A 19532-nucleotide genomic window follows, 5' to 3' on the forward strand; every position below is an offset into this window, starting at 1 on the left:
ATGGTCTTCTTTGGTTTTCTTTTCCGGTTGTCACATTTGCTGCACGGGCATGGGACTAGACTAGCTCCTTTAGCAGCTTCGCCATATGCCCGTTCCACGAAATCATCGGTCTTTCTAATCCATTCAGTGGTGACATCGTTCCTTCCTCTACGGCCCGTGTACATCCACTCACGGTCCTCCATCCTATAACATATTTAACCAAAGCCTATCAACAAAAAAATCCGGCAGCACCTCCCCTGCACGGGGAGGTTTTCAAAGCCTGTAAATATAAGTAGCAGCACGATGGCTGACATCCACACATATACATATCCACACATATACATTAATGCCTAAATAACCACATAAATAATTAGAAGACTTACCTAATGCATGCAAAGTGAGGACTAAAAACCTAACTCTATTTCACAATACACAATCACACACAAAAAACCTAATTCTATTTCACAATACACAATACACAACCACACATATACATTTATTTGACAATATTTAGCAACTAAAATGTGAAAATTAGTTTATACCTATTTCCTCGGCGTGGACGGTGCACGACGGCGAACGGGCGTGACGGCGTGGAGGTCGTGAGCGGTCGACGGCGTGGAGGTCGTCGGCGCGGGGTCGTCGGCGGTCGTCGGCGCGGGGTCGTCGGCGGCGCGGGGTCGACGGCGTGGGCGGCGCGCGGGCGCACGGCGAGCGCGGGCGGCGTGGGCGGCGCGCGGCGAGCGGCGGGCGCGCGGGCAGCGCGCGGCGAGCGGCGGGCGCGCGGGCGGCGAGGGTGGGGGCGGGGGCGGCGAGCGGCGGGCGCGCGGCCGGTGGCGGCGCCTGGCCGGCGGCGAGGGTGGGCACGGGCGCGGGGTCGGCGGCGAGCGAGCGCGGGCGTCGGCGGCGTGCAGCGAGTGAGCGTGAGTGAGAGAGAGAAGAAGGAGAAGCCGTCGGATTGGCTAAGTTTATGTTCTTTGCCGAGTGCCCGCGATGCGGCACTCGGCAAAGATTTTTTTTTATTTTTAAAATATGGTTTGCCGAGTGCCAGATCCGCGGCACTCGCCGAGTGCCACCTTGGGACACTCGGCAAAGGCTACTTTGCCGAGTGTCAACCACACGACACTCGGCAAAGTACATTTGTATTTTTTTTGTTTTCAGCACCAAACTTTTTGTGGTATGTTTCTAAACTATATAGACCTACATGTATCATTTTGGGACAATTATAACAGTGTTTGCAATATCTAGTAGATTTAGTTCGTTTATTTGAATTTCTTCGGAAAATTCAAATTTGAACTGCAGGTTACTCGAAACATGGAAAACCGTGCATGAAAAAATGATATTCATGGTACTTAGCATAAGTTACGACCGATTTCAGAAGCGTACCGGAAACTTCGAGCAACATGCTCACTAAACATGGCCGTGAACTTGGCATCCACATGTTTAAAAATTGTATAAAACACAAACAAAGTCAGAAAATCATGAAACTTGTCCCCGTGTCATGATATCATATGTATAGGCTATGATAAAAATTTTAGAGTATTTGGAGAAAGTTGTGAGACAGTATGTGTAGAAACCTAAGAAGACTACACATGAAATCATAGAGTTTCAATGTGGATCTCTTAGGTTTCTACACATAGTGTCTCACAACTTTCTCCAAATACTCTAAAATTTTTATCACAGCCTATACATATGATATCATGACACGGGGACAAGTTTCATGATTTTCTGACTTTGTTTGTGTTTTATACAATTTTTAAACATGTGGATGCCAAGTTCACGGCCATGTTTAGTGAGCATGTTGCTCGAAGTTTTCGGTACGCTTCTGAAATCGGTCGTAACTTATGCTAAGTACCATGAATATCATTTTTTTCATGCACGGTTTTCCAAGTTTCGAGTGACCTGCAGTTCAAATTTGAATTTTTCGAAGAAATTCAAATAAACGAACTAAATCTACTAACGATTGAATCTCTGTTATAATTGTCCACAAATGATACATGTAGGTCTACATAGTGTAGGAACATACCACAAAAAGTTGGAGAGACAAAATCAAAAAAATAAAAATATACTTTGCCGAGTGTCTAGAGATGACACTCGGCAAAGAGTTCTTTGCCGAGTGCTAGATGTGGGACACTCGGCAAAGAAGCCTCTTTGCCGAGTGCCAGCCGTTGGCTCTCGGCAAAGACTGACGGCCGTCAGCTCTGGGACGGCCGCTGACGGCCCTTTGCCGAGAGCCCCGTTTGCCGAGTGCGTTACACTCGGCAAACTTGTCTTTGCCGAGTGCCTACCTGTGCCGAGTGTTTAGCACTCGGTAGAGGGGCTCTTTGCCGAGAGCCTAGCTTTACCGAGTGCGGCACTCGGCAAAGCCTTCTTTGCCGAGTGCCCGACAAAAGGCACTCGGCAAAGAATACAACACTCGGCAAAGCCTCGGATTCCGGTAGTGATGATTCCACAAGCCACAAAGCTCTATAATCTGGATAGGATCCTTCACGATACACTAGATCTGATGAACAATTATATACATTAATTCCCATTGCTTCATACAACATCATCTTAATTTCCTGTCAGCATCTACATAGGGTAATCTCGAGTTGTCGATATGAATAACATCAAATAAAGTAAAACAACCATGCATACTGTGAATCTCCCTGTCAAGTGTTTACAATCAGCAGATTTTTAAACGGACGGCACGGTTCTGCTGCTCTGGCTCTCCTCGGCCGCCGGCTCAGCGCATGGTTGCTGCTGCTGCGGCAGCCCCTGCTCCTCATGGTCTCCCAGCATCAAGGTGGCGTCGGGGACCACCTGCACCTGCACGTCGCTGCTCTGCTCGGCCGGTTCAACGCATGGCTGCTGCTGCAGCGGCAACCCCTGCTCCTCATAGTCTCTCAGTATCTCTAGGAAACCTTTCCGATAGACATTGTTGAGCCAGTCGTCGAAGTAGTCGAGCTCCGCCACTGCTGACTCAATGCGTCGACTATGTTCCTCCTCGCCTCCGGCCATCAGGGGATCCCCGCCTTGTTCATGACCATGAACATAGCAGGGCATCAAGGTGGCGGCGGGATCCACCTGCACCTGCACGTCGCCGCTCTGCTCGGCCGGTTCAATGCATGGTTGCTGCTGCAGCGGTAACCCCTGCTCCTCATTGTCTCCCAGTATCTCTAGGAAACCTTTCCAATCGACATTGTTGAACCAGTCGTCGAAGTAGTCGAGCTCCGCCTCTGGTGACTCAACGCGTCGACTCTGTTCCTCCTTGCCTCCGGCCATCAGGGGATCCCCGCCTTGTTGATGACCATGAACATAGCTGGGCATCAAGGTGGCGGCGGGGTCCACCTGCACCTGCACGTCGCTGCTCGGCTCAGCGCATGGCTGTTGCTGCTGCTGCTGCTCCCCATCGACATTGTTGATGTTGAGCAAGTAGTCGACGTTGGACTTGCCCAACTCGCCTCCGACCATCCGGGGATCATCCATCGTCGGGTAAGCAGTAGCACCGGTGAAGATGGCGCCGGCGGGGTCCTGCATCTGCTGCACCTGCACGTCGCGGATCACCTTGGTTGGCGGCGCCTCGGGGTGATCGCCTGTCGCCGTCCTCTTGGTATTGCATTTCTTCTTGGCCAGAGACGAGGACGAACGGTGCACCTTGCACAGCACGTGGTCGCCGCCGCCGCCCTGGGTGTCGTCGTACTCGGTCATGTGCCATCCCATCCTGTCGAAGCGATGGCGATGCCGACCCGACGTCCCCTCGTCCTCCTTCTCCTTGCGGCCGTAGGATAAGCTGCAGAACGTGGCGCCGGGCAAGCCCTCCACGGGCTTCGGGCCAGTCTCCGAGTGCCAGCACGTCCCGGCGGTCTCCACCGCGCGCAGCCTGTGCCCGCTGGCCCTTCCCACGCCGTTCTTGTATCGTTTCGGACAGTATAGGTACCACTGCCTGTTGTACCCGTCCTCCGTCACGTCGGTGCCCGGCACCGGCTCCAGGCCGGCGACCAGCTCCTCAGGAGCAGCGGTGTACACGTCCACGTTGTGGATGAAGGCTTTGTCGACGGTTCCGGCGCGGAGGCCGCGCAGGAGGGCGACGGACGCCTCGTTGGTGGCCCGGAAGACGTGATCGTCGGCGGCCATATGCCACCGATCTCCGATCTCCAGGTGGTGATGGTGGATCGGCTAGCGCCTAGCGCGTACGTTCTGTCGCCGCGGGTGGGGGACGATGATGGCTAGCTTCTTGTGTCTACGTAAGTTCTGCACTGCACGCGGACAGGCAGGTAGCTAGGTAGGTGTTTATATACACCTTTACGAGATAAGTCTGACAGCAGAATTTTGAACTGTGAAACAGATCGATCTACTAGATATATAGGAGATAAATCTCGAAATGGTATGGATTTCTGTTTGTGATAGGCTGCGTGCAGTGTATTTCTGTTTGTTTTCTTTTACAAACGATGGATTTCTGTTTGTTTTCTTTTACAGACGATGGATGATTTCTGTTTGTTTTCTTTTACAAACTTTGTAAATTTGTTTTAGACGTCAAAACAAACCATGCATATGCATATGTATTTCTGTTTCTTTATTTCTTTTAGACGTTAAAACTCAAAACAACCACTAGGAAATCATCCTACTCTTGATTTCGGTAGCGTCAATATTAATCTTTATAATTAAGATGCCAATACCGAAATGTATTCCCTCACCTTGTTCGGTCCCTTGCTTCTAAAACCTGATTTTTATGTATAGTTTAATTTGTTTTCAAAATTCTACGAGGCCACAAAAGACATCGTATTCAAGATTAAAAAAACATCATAAAATTTTCATTGTTATGTTTTCTACACTAATCATTACGTTCTCTACTTTATTACAAATAATAACACGATTAATTCTATATTTTTTTAAAAAAAACAAATAATTTTTCTGTTCACTATATACCACACCAAATCTTAAATTAAAGCTCCACTTTTATATATAATTAACTAAATCTCTACTACCTATTAAGCATCAACTATAGCCGTGCACAGCGATACCGTGCTCTCCAACCCTGTCCTCCCCGCTCACGATTCACCCTGCGCTCACCGCATCCGCCACTGTCTCTGATGTCCTCCTGCGTGGCCCGTGCTTCTCGGCCTTGATGCCGCACCCCGCCCTTGTCCTCGACGCCGCCGTCTCCCGCTTACCCCCCTCATGACACCAATCTACGTGTCGCCCCTACCCCCATCGCCACCTCTCATCCCCTCCCCTCCCCCAGTCACCACCCATCCCTCGGCCACCTCGGCGGTTGTGGCAAGGACAAGGGCGTCATATTCATGAATGGCTGGTTCTATCGCATAGAGTGTACTAAGTAATTAAAAACAAAGTGTGAGCTAGTAATGTATTCATGTATGATTTGCTGTTCCAAAATTCTAATTTGAAATTTAAATAAAATTATCTCCCATATTTATTTGAATTAGAGGACATTTATATGGATCAAACATTTCAAATAATATTTTTCTTAAAATAAATATTTTGTTTATGCGCTGCATGCTGGAGCATTATTTTTACCTGTGTGAATTTAAATTCACACCTAAAAATTGGATTTGGATTTAAACTCTTTTCTAAAAAATTCAAAAAGGAATTTTATCCATATGCTGATTTCGAATCCGATCGTTAGAACCGTCTTCCTTGAGTTCTAACAGGACTTTGTTCCTTGTACGAACAGTTTCGGTGTTTAGTCCCGACGACGCACTACGTGGTAACCCACGTAGAGCTTTTGGGAGGACGGCGATGTCGATCGCTGCTCGATGATACGTGCAGGGACACGTTGGAACATGAGGTATTTATACGGGTTCGGTTACGCAAGTGCGTAATACCATACGTCCTGTAGTGTTGAGTATTGGATTGCTCTGAGTTCCCAGATTACATGTGATTGTGGGAGGTGGAAGATGAAGTTGCCTATCAATCTATGGAGTGCTGTCTCTTTTTTGTAGGGGTACTTCTGCAGCCTTATATAGCTGACTGAAGAGACATCCCTTTATAGATCATTGAGTCCAATTGAGTCTACTTTCTGTTGCTACAAGTATGCCTATTCTTTCGGTGCTTGGTTTCCTTCTCCAAGTTATCATCTGAGTGATCCGGTGCTCGGCTGTGCTCAGGACGCGTCTTTAGAGTTTAGGTGATCCCTCTGCGGACACGCAGCGTGACCCCCCTGCAGGACACATGCACCATCGGTATACACGTGCAATATTCTTCGATATTTTCAGCTATTCCCCACGTCGTCACTTCGGTTATTATTTGTCCCACCCGAGCGAGGCCCACTATGCGCTATATTGGGTGACTTATCAGGGGCCTCTTTGGTGGCCCATGGAATGTATCTATGCCTTAGTGGCCCATGGGACATCTATCTCCCAAAATCCCCCAAGGCTCAAGCGAATTTTCAAGGATAATAGGCTCGAGACACCAAGAATGAACTATGTTATTTGATTGTCTTTAAGTGTAACTTCTTTTCCCATGTTATCGGTGCACCCAATGGGTGTAGCCCCCGAGCTTTGAGTTGAGTTGAGCAACAATCTACTCAATGGTTCCCGATATCTTTTCTTCAGAGGATCATTTTATTGGCCTGGTTGTGAGTAAGTCGAGTTTTTTGCTAAACGACATCTAGCCGACTAAATTTAGCTTGAGGGAGGTTTGGCCGGCTAAAGCTTAGTCGACTGAGACCTATCTGGCTGGGTCGTGTCTAGCCAAGGTTTGCTGAAGTAGTCGGATGAGTTCAACCAATAGAGTCCTGGTTGACTAAGGTTTGACCAGCCAACTTGCTGATATTATTTGGTTTGGAGTTTTCCAGAAAACCCAGACTTGGTACCCAATGGATGTGTATGTCGTCTTGTACGCAGAGCAGTTTCTTAAGCTGATAGGACGCAATGATACGTGTGAGCAGTTCAATTATTGACCTCTTATGCCGTGTTACGATATGTTTTGCAAGAAGTGTGAGTCGATTAGGGTTTACCACGCAGGGGAGCGCTCGTCAGCACAACAGTGAAGGAGCTCCTCCCCGTCTCCACTGCAGGTCACACCTAGTCTACCACCGCCCGGATCCTTCACCATCCGGTCGATCTACATATCTCCTTACTTGATTTAGGAGAGACTGTGACTGGGATTGGGGTGATGGGGGTAGAGTAAGAGTGGACGGGGGCCGTGTACCTTGCGGGGATGGGCGAGGCAACCACTGTCTCCGAGGAAGGGGGCGCATGCGTTGATGGCACGTAATGTCGGCCGCGGTGGGGGCGAGCGGGGCAGGTCGCAGGGGAGGTGAATGTGCAGTGAGGGGGGAGGCAGGGGCGAGGACGCGTGGTGGAGGCCGGAGGCGCCAGGGTGGGGGCACGGTGTAGCCCTGGTGGACGCCCACACTGAACCCTTATAGAGCAGTAGAGATAGGGCAGGTATAATAGGAGCCCTGGGCTTCGGATAATAGGAGACCTGGTCGGTAACGGGGTCAGGGGAGCGTACAGGACCACTGGAACCGAACGCGTGGGTGTTCGATCGGACCGTGACAGGGAACGTGCAGGTTGGACGTCATCGTGAAGTGTGTTATGGGTAAAACGTTGGTCAGAACGGCAAGGGTGTTATCATATGGTAGTGGGCGGAATTATAGGGATTAGATTCCTCATGCAGACGTGGATTCGGTTAATTGTGGCCGCGGAATTTATGGATCTTCCATGGAGCATAAAGGTGGAAGGGATAGATAAAATATGGAATAAGATGTTAAAAGATATGGCGTAACACATATACGCTATAAATGTTGTGTATATAGTATATACCATTTGGTATAAAACTTTGAGTTAATATGGCGTAAATAGTGATTGAGGGATATTTGGATTCTAGGTGACTTGCTCCATTATCGGTAACAGTTTGAAAAAAGTGGAAATACCCTGGAAAGGGGGATGCGGTTACACGTTTAGTGTAGCATCCATCATTGTCTTCATATGAAAAAACATAAGGCTTCAGACTGCATCAATCGTTGGCGGTGGAGATGGCCAACTCTGGATAATCGCCGGCAATGGCAGGAGATGGAGTTGTGATTCGTCAAGACACCGAGGCAGTCGTTGATGGTAACTTAATGTTTACACCACCTCATGTTCTAATGGGGCCTCGAATCAACGAGATAAGCAATGGGGAGGAAGGAGAACATCGGATTCGACCTCCGATGTCCAATATTAGCTCCCGGGAGATGGATACACCTCAAGTACTACATTCACATGTAAGTTCAATTGTTGTATTTGATAGTTGTTTGAGTAGATTGTTATGAGCATAATCATTTGTACACTCTACATTGTCAATGAATTACAGCGAACAACCATTGATCCGAATATAGTTCCAATAGTAGGGATGACTTTCAAGGATATTGATGATGCATATAAATTTTATAAAAGGTAAGCATATGAAGTTGGATTTCCCTTGAAAAAATATAGGGACAAGACGTTCAGTAAGTGGATAAATTGTTCACGTGAAGGAAAAAGTGCACCTAGACCAAATGATACACCTAGGTTGAGGAATAGGAATTCTGGACGTAAGCAATGTAAGGCTGGAATCAAATTAAAAATATGATGATGGTAAAAAATGTGGTAGCTGCAAATATTGAACTAGTGAGCATAATTATGATTTCATCACTGACGAAGCAGAGAAACAACATCTACGTTGCAACAAAAGTCGGGATGCGGAATTCATAAATTTTGTTGATGCAATGCATGATAGCCGGGTGCCCCAGCATTGCATAGTTATATCAGACATGCATGATGGGCCAGAGAACGTACCAGTAACTGCTCAAGATCTAAAAAACATGTAAGAAATATTTGTTTTGAGTTTATATATATGGATTGGCATAAATATTAGTATATGAAATATATTTATGATTAATTGATGGTAGTTTTTGGGTAAAACATTTGTAGGAGGGCAGCAAGGATACGAAAGAACTACGCTAATGATGTAGCTAAACTTCTATCTTTCTTTACGGCATGCAAGAAACAGAATCCACAATTCTTTTGTGATTTTCAGCTAGACAAGGATGAAAAAATAGTGAGTATTTTTTGGTCACATGCAAGTATGCAGGGGAATATGTAGATTATGGTGATGTTGTGACCTTTGATACAACACCCAAGACCAATCTATATGATAAACCACTGGGCATGTTTATTGGAGGTAACAACCATCTGGAATGTACTGTGTTTGGCTTTGTGTTGTTGGGAGATGAGACCGTTGAAACATTTGAATGGGCTTTCAATGCATTCAAAACATGTATGGGATGCGAGGGATCGAGAGTTATGCTGACAGGTATGTGGTATGCGAATTTGTTATGCTAATTCGTCATAAAATTAAAATTAAATGAATGTGTTGTGATCGTTTGCAGATCAAGATCCTGCAATGCCAATTGCTCTGCGAAATGTATGTAATACCCAAGTTGTAAAGGATAAGAAATGGAAATTATTTCCTATATATGAGTTGCCTCTACATGTAAACACATGTGAACACCCCATTTAAAAGTAAATAATTAATAAATGATATCACTAAATTGTGCATCATGTTGGCTTTTGTTTGTATGTGCATTTAATAATAATAGTAGTCACATTAATAGAAATAAATTAATCTCCAAATTTGAGAGTTAATGACTAACTTGAATACTTGGAAATGAGAAATAATCAAGAAAGAGGAAAGGAAATAAAATATTATATACAGAAAATAAATATGTAAATAAATACATATTCTTCTTGCACTAGGAGTTGAATTTGTACATTTGGCTCAATGGTAAAACTCATAGCAAAATTCAAATTCACATTTGAAATCAAGAAAATAAAAAAGAAAAGAAATAAAAAAATTTTAAAAAAGAGAAAAGAGATAATAGCTGGTTTGGGCCGCGGGTGTCAATTCGGCCCAGGAACGCGTTTCCACGCGCGCAGCCCAAACCTATATAGTATGTAAAGATAAATATATATTCTTGCAGATAGTCATGTATGAAATGAATATACGATACAATTGACTACAACGAATGTTATAATGCAGGATGATCATAATATTGTGACCGGATGTGGATCTGCGTTAGAACTAGTTCCAGTTGGGAAACAGGTAAATATGCAAAATTTATAGAATTTGTGAGTAGTATGGTTATGGATATGATACAATGACATGGTGATAGATTTAGGTTATGCTATATAGGTCGACAATAGTAACATGCATCAGTTGGTGTGTGATACAAGTTCTCCGTTGCATGTATCACACGACCAAATCGAACAGTTGGGTACATCCACAGAAGCTAAGAAGGTTAGCCTTAATTATTGTTGTTTATTAGTATTACACATGCAATGTTTATTTATATAGGTATAGTAATGAATATCGATTTTATATGATGCAGAGGTTGGATTTTAATGTGGATGTTATAAACCTGGGTATGCTGGATCGAGCAAAACCAAAAGGTCGAACAATAAAAAATACAGAAGAAAGGATTCTGAAACTAGGTGCCAAAGGAGAAAAAAAGAAGAATAGGAGATGCCAGCTATGTGGAATTGCAGATGGACACAACAACAGGACTTGTTTGTCTCTGGAAGAGAACATAGCAAGACTAGCCACACTGGCTAATCGAAAAAGAGGACGTCCGCCGGGTTCAAGAATCAATAGTAAAACAAATGTTCCACAATGGAATGAAACCTCCACAACAAAAAAAAACATCGTATGGTTGAAGAAGAAGACAATGAATCAACTGGTGAACAGATGGGTATGGGTGAAGAATTAGATGTGGGAAAATAGTGTGGTGACGTAGTAATTGTTTGTAATAGAACAATGACATCAACTTCTATTGCATGAGTGCATTATATAATGTCATCATTTGAGTTATGCAAATGTAGTTATAAATAATGCTTGAATGTAATGAAAAAGCATGTCAAATAAAAATAATATGGCGTGATTAGATGTCAAACAAGGACAAACACATATTACATATAAGATGTGATCATCATAAAAAGTAGACTGGATGTGCGTAACAGTACCATATAGGTAACAGTCATACTTCCAATGTCATACATTGAAGATAGAGCAAACTGAACATGATTGTCTGGAATGTCTGGAACTAGAACTAAGCCAACACTTGACATAATGATTAATAGTTTGACAAACTTGACATAAATGGCATAGACACTTGGCACACTTGAGATAACTGACATCAGAAATAGCATAGCGGTTTTACACACTTGACATAAGTATGATAAGAAGTAGCATAAACACTTGACACACTTGACATAAGTGTCATGAGAAGTAGCATAGACATTTGAAACACTTGACATAAGTGTCATGAGAAGTAGCATAGACATATTGTAGATTCCATACGGAATGATGTTCAGCTATGATAGCTAAACCTTGGCTTTTAAACAACGTCGTTTCCTTGGAACATATTTGAAAGGGATTAGTTCTACAGGGAAGGGGTAAACCCTGTTGTTGCCATGAAAGGTTAGGTAATGTAAAACAAACGCATGTTGGTCCATTGGTTCGTCCTGCATTTGTCATAATAGTTCTATTAATGGTTAGAAATTGTATTAATACTGATTTTATGCAGTAACAAAGAAGCAATTTAGTAATGTACCGGTACAACAATTTCTGATACATCACCATCATCAAAGTCGTATCATCGTATGAAGCTAGTGACAAAAAAGCCACAATCATTGGAGCCTGGCTGCATGTTTGGACAGTTGGGAAGAAGCGCAATTTTGAAGTTGCCAAATTTTAGTATACAAGAATCTGGTCAAGCTTCTTGTAACGCCATGCTAACGATGGGAGTTTCATTCCATTTATCATTACTTGATCATTGTGGATATCTTTCCAGGTAGTACCGCCAAGGGCTGGACCATATGAATTTGAATCTAAAATGTCTATGCAACGAAGCTGGAAATTGATTGCATATAGAGTCCAGTGACTACGACAGAGCATATGAACCATGATCTGTTAACATAAATTGATAGGATATGACTTAAGAATGATATGAATGTGAAAAAAGAAAGTAAATATAAAAAACTGAATATACTGTGAGCAAGATAACAGTGTTTGGTATCAAAAAGGAAACTTATAAAAAAGAAACATTAATATAATCTTACAAACAAGAATGGTTGGGACTCACCAGTTTAACTTTGTTTAGAGCTTCAACTGGAGGAAGGCTACGGACAAGTAAATCTGTAAGAACGGAGGTTGAGAAAGGTTGTGGATTTGAACTATGTTGTTCGAGCTCCTCCATATTCAGAACAACCTGCATAATAAATATATTGATAAATAAGATATGTTTATACACCAAAATACGAAACATGATAAATGCTTGAAGAGTGCAATACAAAAACATTACCCCAACATTAACATTTACTATAAGTGTGTTGCTTATGTTATCTGGATTGCATAATTGATCATCATCACGAATACAATCAATGAATCCCTGCATGAAAAGGTTGTCAAGGCATTTATGAGGCCCAAAAGATTCAACAACATCCAACAAAGAACCACCATATCCTCCAAAATCAATAATGGACCTGCCAAAAAAATATATTAACTTGAAGGTCGAATAATTATGGATACTAAATAGAGGATGGGATAAGGGGTGTATACATGCTCTGCTCCATTTGTTGGGAACAAATGAACTTAAGCAATTGGCGAGTACATTGTTCACGTGATACATGACGAGGTTTAGCATCAACAGTTTGACTGTCAATAGTTCTTCTAACCACTTCATTAGTTGCCTAATATGTATATGTGTTAGTATACAATGGCATAAATTTGTATGTAATATGGTATATATATGTGAGTATGATATGAAATGAAAGGGACATAACTTACTTCTGTCAAAGGGGTTTTGTCGAACTTTGGGGCACCAGTGGTGGGAGGATCCTGCACAACAGGATTTTGTCCTTCCTGAAACACAATAAAGTATGTGAATATAATACAACGATATAGGGTAATGCTAATATAACCAAAATATTATGAAGAATATATACTGACAGAATTTCGGGGTGGAGTTACTTCTGTGACAGCAATATTATCGGTAATGGGAGCCTTATGAAAAAATAAATAAAAACATTCAGATATATGAGGGTTACTATAACATATTGTAATTATAAGGATAATCGTTGGGAATAAAATAAAACAAACATTTGATATTGGAGTTTTGTCAAAGATTGGAGCATCCATGACCGATTCTTCGATACCAACGTTTACACCGGATACCTGTATGGGAAACATATGAAGTTGGTGTATATCATCATGTGAACTAGTATGCTCTATTTGATATAGATATGTGTATATGCCTACACCTAAGTTTTTATATGACAAAACTACTGACCTAGTCGGATCCTTTAATATCAGCAGTTGGAATCTGAGTGGGGCGATCATGATGCTGATTATCAGAGGTTCCAACAGGAGGCGTGGATACAGGGTCATTTATTGGTGACGATGTGCTTGTTGGTAGTTTATCTCGATCTGCACAATAACATGATAAAATTAGTTGTTGTTGATGTGAACCAAAAATTAAAATGTATAGTTATAAAATAATGGTAATGCATGAATATTATTACCAACTAGATCCGCATAATAACATGGTATGTAAAAAATAATAGTTTACATGTAAAATCAAATGAAATTCATCAAACGAGGTATGAGACATATTTAAATCTAATCATACAGGAAAGGTATTGGTGATGATGTAATACAACTGAAGGCATAAGTATTATATAATATGTTGCATAAATTAATCTATAAAAAATATAAAACTAAATGAACTTTAGTTATGCATTATTGGTGAGCTGAATAATGTAAGTGAAAAAGAAGCATAACTATTAGTACCTTCATGCTATGGATCATGCTTCGTCGCAGCCCTTAGAACTTTGTCTATCATTTCTCCAAATGCCTCGGATAGTTCAATCTGCTTGGACACAAGCATGTGATGGCTTTGTTGAAGAGAAGCGCAGTACTTGTCAACCTCCTTGTCATGCGCATCAAACAATGATTCGAACATTGGACGATGTTGGGTGGGCAGACAATTTAGCTTGTTGCCAATCAAATATTTGATGCGTGGGACATATATGTTGAATATCTCAGAAATCGGTCGTTCAGGAGCAATAACATAACAAGTCTCTGTGCGGCTACGAAACTGTTTAAATCCCAGTGATAACTGTTAGCGTGTATTGGAACTATAACATCTTTATCAACATCAAAACAAATGTTAATGGCTAACCTCTCCATCACCAAATGGTTCTCCAGGTTGGCGGGAGCCACATCTGTTAGCCCTAGTCAAATCTTTTATTGTCTCGTTGTCAAAAAACTTGTTCTGAGGTGACGCATGGTGGTGTAAATGGTCAAGGTAATATATCTAAGAACCATATAGACAATAAGCATAAAACTTAAATATCTATGTAATAAATGATTATGTATGCAAATATAAAAATGTTTGAAGTGCATATATGTGGTTGTTAATCAGAAAGTAACTTACAAGAATGATGAGGGAGCATCCATAAACTGTTGCAGTTATGTTTGTTGTGCTCCTCCTGTGCAAAGGACTGGCAGCATCACACAGATCAGTATAGACTAATTGACATCAATCAATATCGGCCATGTGGTCCATATTTGTTGTCATTAGGAACTCATTGTTGGTAATACCCCATGAAGCAGATGGGAACAGTAGCCGATTGAATAAAATCAGAAAAAAGCATCTGATGGATAGCTCATCGTCATTCCCCACAACTAGCATGTCCTGTAGCTTAACGACATCAAACTCATCTTTAGATATGTTTAGATCCCGTCTCAGTTTTGTAGCAGCATCAATTTCACCATACCAATCAGTGAATTCCCTGCCACCTCCAGCGCTAGGCAAACCCAATATGAGTCGAACCGTCTCTTTTGTGATTTTGAATTCTTTTCAGCACCTGGGCATATTGTCTTATCCATCAACCACCTAATAGAGACCTGCTCTCTAATGCATTCGTACGCAAATAAAAAATACTTTGGAATCCCAACCTAGCAACAGCGTCACGCTGCCGATCACTCATTATCCAAGTCAACACAAGGACATCATACGGGATGCATTGGATGTTCAACTTCTGCTGGAATAAATGGATAGGTATTATTACACAGTGGATAGATACTATTACAAAGAATGAGAATATAATTGTACCTATAATAATTATCGGATGGTTGTAAATAACTATAGTGTAACAACACTAACAAACAAGCATACCAAATCATATTATAGAATGTAACAATTGGGTATTACAAAAGCATTGATTGTGCACCCAAAATAACAGCTAAACAAAAATAAATATATGCATAGTACCTGAGATCTTCTGGGCGTCCTCTGTTTAGGTGAACTTGTTTTCATAATGTTCTTTGTCTTCAAATCAATAGCAGACTTTGAACTGCTTGACTTAATGGAAACTTGTGGGGGTGGGATGTCCGTGTTCAATACCCGAGACTTTTTCTTTGGATGGTTAGTTACTGAACTGGAGGGTGCAGCTGATTTAAAAGTGTGCTTCAATGTTGGAGGAGGCATAAAATCGTCGTCAGACGATGCGGCTGGTGTTGCAGGATGACCTTTTTTCACCCGACAAGCTAGCGCCTTTCTACATAAACGAGTAACTGGTAATGGCGGCTGAGGATCTAGCTACAGCTTGGTCTGGGTATTATCAGCATGTTGGGAGGAGCTGCTAGATCTTGTGCGTCTATAAATGTCAACTGAAAACAACTCTTGGCTTGATTCAATAGTTAATCTTTTTGGATTCGATGGAGGACGATCAACAGACTTCGTGATTCAGCAAGCAATGTAACTGTTGACAAATGACTGAATTTAAGGAAAATGGTGTATGAATACATATATGTCATGACCATTTTGCATAGTGTATATAACTGTATTTAATTAAACTACCTTTTCCGGTTACATGCCATAACAGTTAGGAACCATGTATAAATACAATCATAAATATTACCTAACTAGTTCATATAAGTGCAACTAATGCATAATAAAAAATACACATTTTCATCAACTGAATATACAAATATTTAAATAACTAGTTCATATTAAAATACACATTGTGATGAGCTTGAAACATGGATAAAACTGTGTCGGTCTTAAAAATTAAAATGGCATATATAGCTGTATCGATGTGCATATATATCATAAACTGGGGATGTAAAATAAAATCGACGAAATGGGTTGTTTTTTAAAAATAACCGGCTCGATTGGAGACTGTGGAGACGGATTAAAATCACACATAGCTACAACTCAGGAAAAGATGCGAAACGACTTCACATCGAGAAAAATACCTCAAACGGCGACGGTGACCTTGAAGTATTTGAAGGTCGAGCGATACTGCGGATCTTCACGAACTGCAATGGCTCTTCAATCAGGGCTCCAAAACCGCAGAGTGATGCTATGGGTGATTTTTTTGAAGATAACGCGCCCGATTGGAGAATGTGGAGATGGATTAAAATCACACATAGCTTATAACTGAGGAAAAGATGCGGAACGACTTCAAATCGATAAAAATACCTCAAACGGCGACAGAAACCTCGATGTGTTTGAAGGTCGAGCGATACTGCGGAACTTCACGAACAGCAATGGCTCTTCAATCGGGGCTCCAAAACCGCAGAGTGATGTTGCGGAGATGAATGGCAGCGGCGGAAGTCGAATGGCCAGTCGCCGTGGTCGGACCGCCTCGGTCGCCGGGATTCAGTGGTTTCCTTCCTGTTCCGCAGAGACAGTTGGTAGAAACCCTACCTTCTCGCGCGGGCTTATCGGCCGTGGTTGCGCGAAGACAGTTTTAGACGGTGTCAAACGAGTGGGGTCGCGTGCGTGGCTAACAGACGTGGGTGAGGATATGCTGACCATGTTTGGTTCAACCGGGGGTACATTGACTGGCCTGTGCTTCCTCTATTATTGGAAGACTAGGAATCTCTCTCTCTCTCTCTCTCTCTCTCTCTCTATATATATATATATATATATATATATATATATATATATATATATATATATATATATATATATATATATATATATATACACACACACACACACACACAATCCAAGAACCTGTCTGGGAAGATTATTCATCTTTCGGGACACCTAGTTTGGGTCATTATATGACAGCATCGCAAATGTCTTGTGTATGTAACATTTTTTACTTTGGAACCGCTAATGCTCGGTTAAGAAGTGGGGACACGTGTGTGTTTCCTCCTTTGCAGCCAACTTTGATGACATCTCAAATACTACTGAAGTAGTATTCGTATACAAGGTGAAACATCCATGTGGAACGTGCAAAACTAAAGGCTTATTTCTCCACCATTAAAATGCATGTTTTCTAAACTAAAGATGAAGCATCAGACATTCAATTCCAGACCTGTTGTAAGTGAAATTCATCAGTTTGATCTATTTAGACCACTTGTCTGAAGGATTATTTTTCGAGCGCTGGGTGAACTTCATCTAATATTGGTCTTATTTTTATGTTATGACTAGTGAAAATGGCAAATACGTCTTCTTTTAATGTTATGGCTAGTGAAAATGGCAAATACGGAGTACTTGTTAGCAGCATCATCTTATAAACATCCACATGTTATGACTAGCGCATTAGACATTCCAAAGATGAATGAAAGATGATCTAATTTAGACCACTTGTCTGCACACAGCTGACTGCAAAACATTCACTCGAAGCATGATTTGACAAATTAAAGGCACAGATGAACTTTGTTCATCAATCATGCTTCTCTCTGTCAGCGTTTAAACAGGTAATCAGAAAATCACTCATGAGTTGAATAATAGCGTTTACCTAGCTATGAGTGATCAGAACTCAGAAACAGTAGAGATTATGAGCAAGCAGAGAGTGCTATGAGTGATCAGAACTTAGAAAGCAAGTGATAGTATTAAGCATCTAGAGAAGAAGACCAGTTGTAATAAGTGAAAATTTACAGTTCCGTTGCCTGAAGATGATTTATTTTAGACCACTTGTCTGAACATCCTAGCTGTTTAGATAGGATGTTTGTATGCTGCATAGTTGCAGCCTAAGTGGAAGGTTAAATGAATTCTGGATGTTCTTCATGTTATAACTAATGTCTCATTTGGTTCCGATGCTCACATCTGGTTCAGTGTTGGAATCTGGGACCTTCCCCGATCCTCATTGCCCCTGAAATCTGATTAGCATGACTTATTTTTTGCTACAATTTCTTTGGATCTTTTTCTTTACATCCTACTAGAACTTGATGCACCTTTAATTGAGGTGTCAGCAAATCCTGGGGATCATTTGCTTGCAGTGCCAAGTTAGCGGTATTTGTATAGGTAAACCCTCTGTGAATGAATGCAGAATTCAGGTTATAGGCTGGATGCGATTTGAGCTTTAAAAGAGATTGCTTTTTAACAAACTGAACACCTGCACTCACAGGTGCTACATAAATAATATGATTTCATTTAGTCGAGTCCTGTATGTTCTAAAATATCCTTAAGCCCTGTGATAGCATCTTGTGTTTGTTCTATTTCAAAGATGGTTTTTACTGTTCTTTGCTGTATTGCTTCTATGCATATTCTTTAGAGCCGTGTGTTAACTTGTGCTATTGTGCATTGCAGAAGCTAGAAAAGGCGAAAACCGAAGATTGAAAAAGACCAGCAAGCAGTTTTAGAGAGCAGATGAAAGGCGGGCATTTTTGTTGATGTCTTATCTTTCGTGTCAATTGTGTTTTTGCTTGTCCCGTAGACCTTTCAGGATATCTGGAGTGTATCTTCAAGTATGTGATATATATATACGATTCAAGAACCTGTCTGGGATGATTATTCATCTTTCGGGACACGTCATGTTTGGATCATTATATAACAACATCGCAAATGTCTTGTGTATGTAACATTTTTTACTCTGGAACTGCTAATGCTCAGTTAAGAAGTGGGGACACGTGTGTGTTTTTCCTCCTTTGCAGCCAACTTTCATGACATCTCAAATACTACTGAAGTAGTATTCGTATACAAGGTGAAACATCTGAGAAAGCATGTGATAGTATTAAGCATCAAACATTCTAGAGAAGAAGACCAGTTGTAATAAGTGAAAATTTTCAGTTCCTGAAGATGATTTATTTTAGACCACTTGTCTGAAGATTAATCGAGGAGATGTCATATATAACACAAGTGACTGCAAAGATTCACTCGAAGTATGATTCCACAAGCCACAAAGCTCTATAATCTGGATAGGATCCTTCACGATACACTAGATCTGATGAACAATCTATATACTACCTATTAAGGCTGCAAGGGGTAGGCTGCCTCCCCTGGTTCTGCCTTCGGTGAATCTACACCGTCCAATCGCTTCTGTAAATCTACACCGTCCGCCCCTGCTTACGCCCAAGTTCGTCCTCGTCTCCACGCCCACGTTCGTCCCCCGCCTCCCCCTCTCCCACCCCGCGTGAGCCGCCGCCCCTGCTCCCCCTGTTCGCACCCGCCGCCCCTGCTCCCCCTGTCCCGCGCCGCGGTGACAGGATCCGAGAACACCCCTGCGGACGCGTCTAGGATTCAAGGCCTCCCCCTCCCTTCCCCTGCCCTCACCCCCCTCGGCGATGCCCGA

At 42.2% G+C, this 19532-nt stretch overlaps 1 protein-coding gene across 1 annotated transcript; it reads left to right on the plus strand.

Annotated features, from left to right (window-relative positions):
- The first annotated feature begins 3261 nt into the window (after positions 1 to 3261).
- On the plus strand, positions 3262 to 3747 carry LOC103644270 (uncharacterized). The gene has a single exon (XM_008667475.2). It carries the CDS (start codon positions 3262 to 3264, stop codon positions 3745 to 3747), a length of 486 nt encoding a protein of 161 aa, XP_008665697.2.
- The last annotated feature ends 15785 nt before the right edge of the window (positions 3748 to 19532 follow it).

The sequence above is a fragment of the Zea mays genome, chromosome 1, assembly GCF_902167145.1.
Source record: "Zea mays cultivar B73 chromosome 1, Zm-B73-REFERENCE-NAM-5.0, whole genome shotgun sequence".
Taxonomy (NCBI): Eukaryota; Viridiplantae; Streptophyta; class Magnoliopsida; order Poales; family Poaceae; genus Zea; species Zea mays.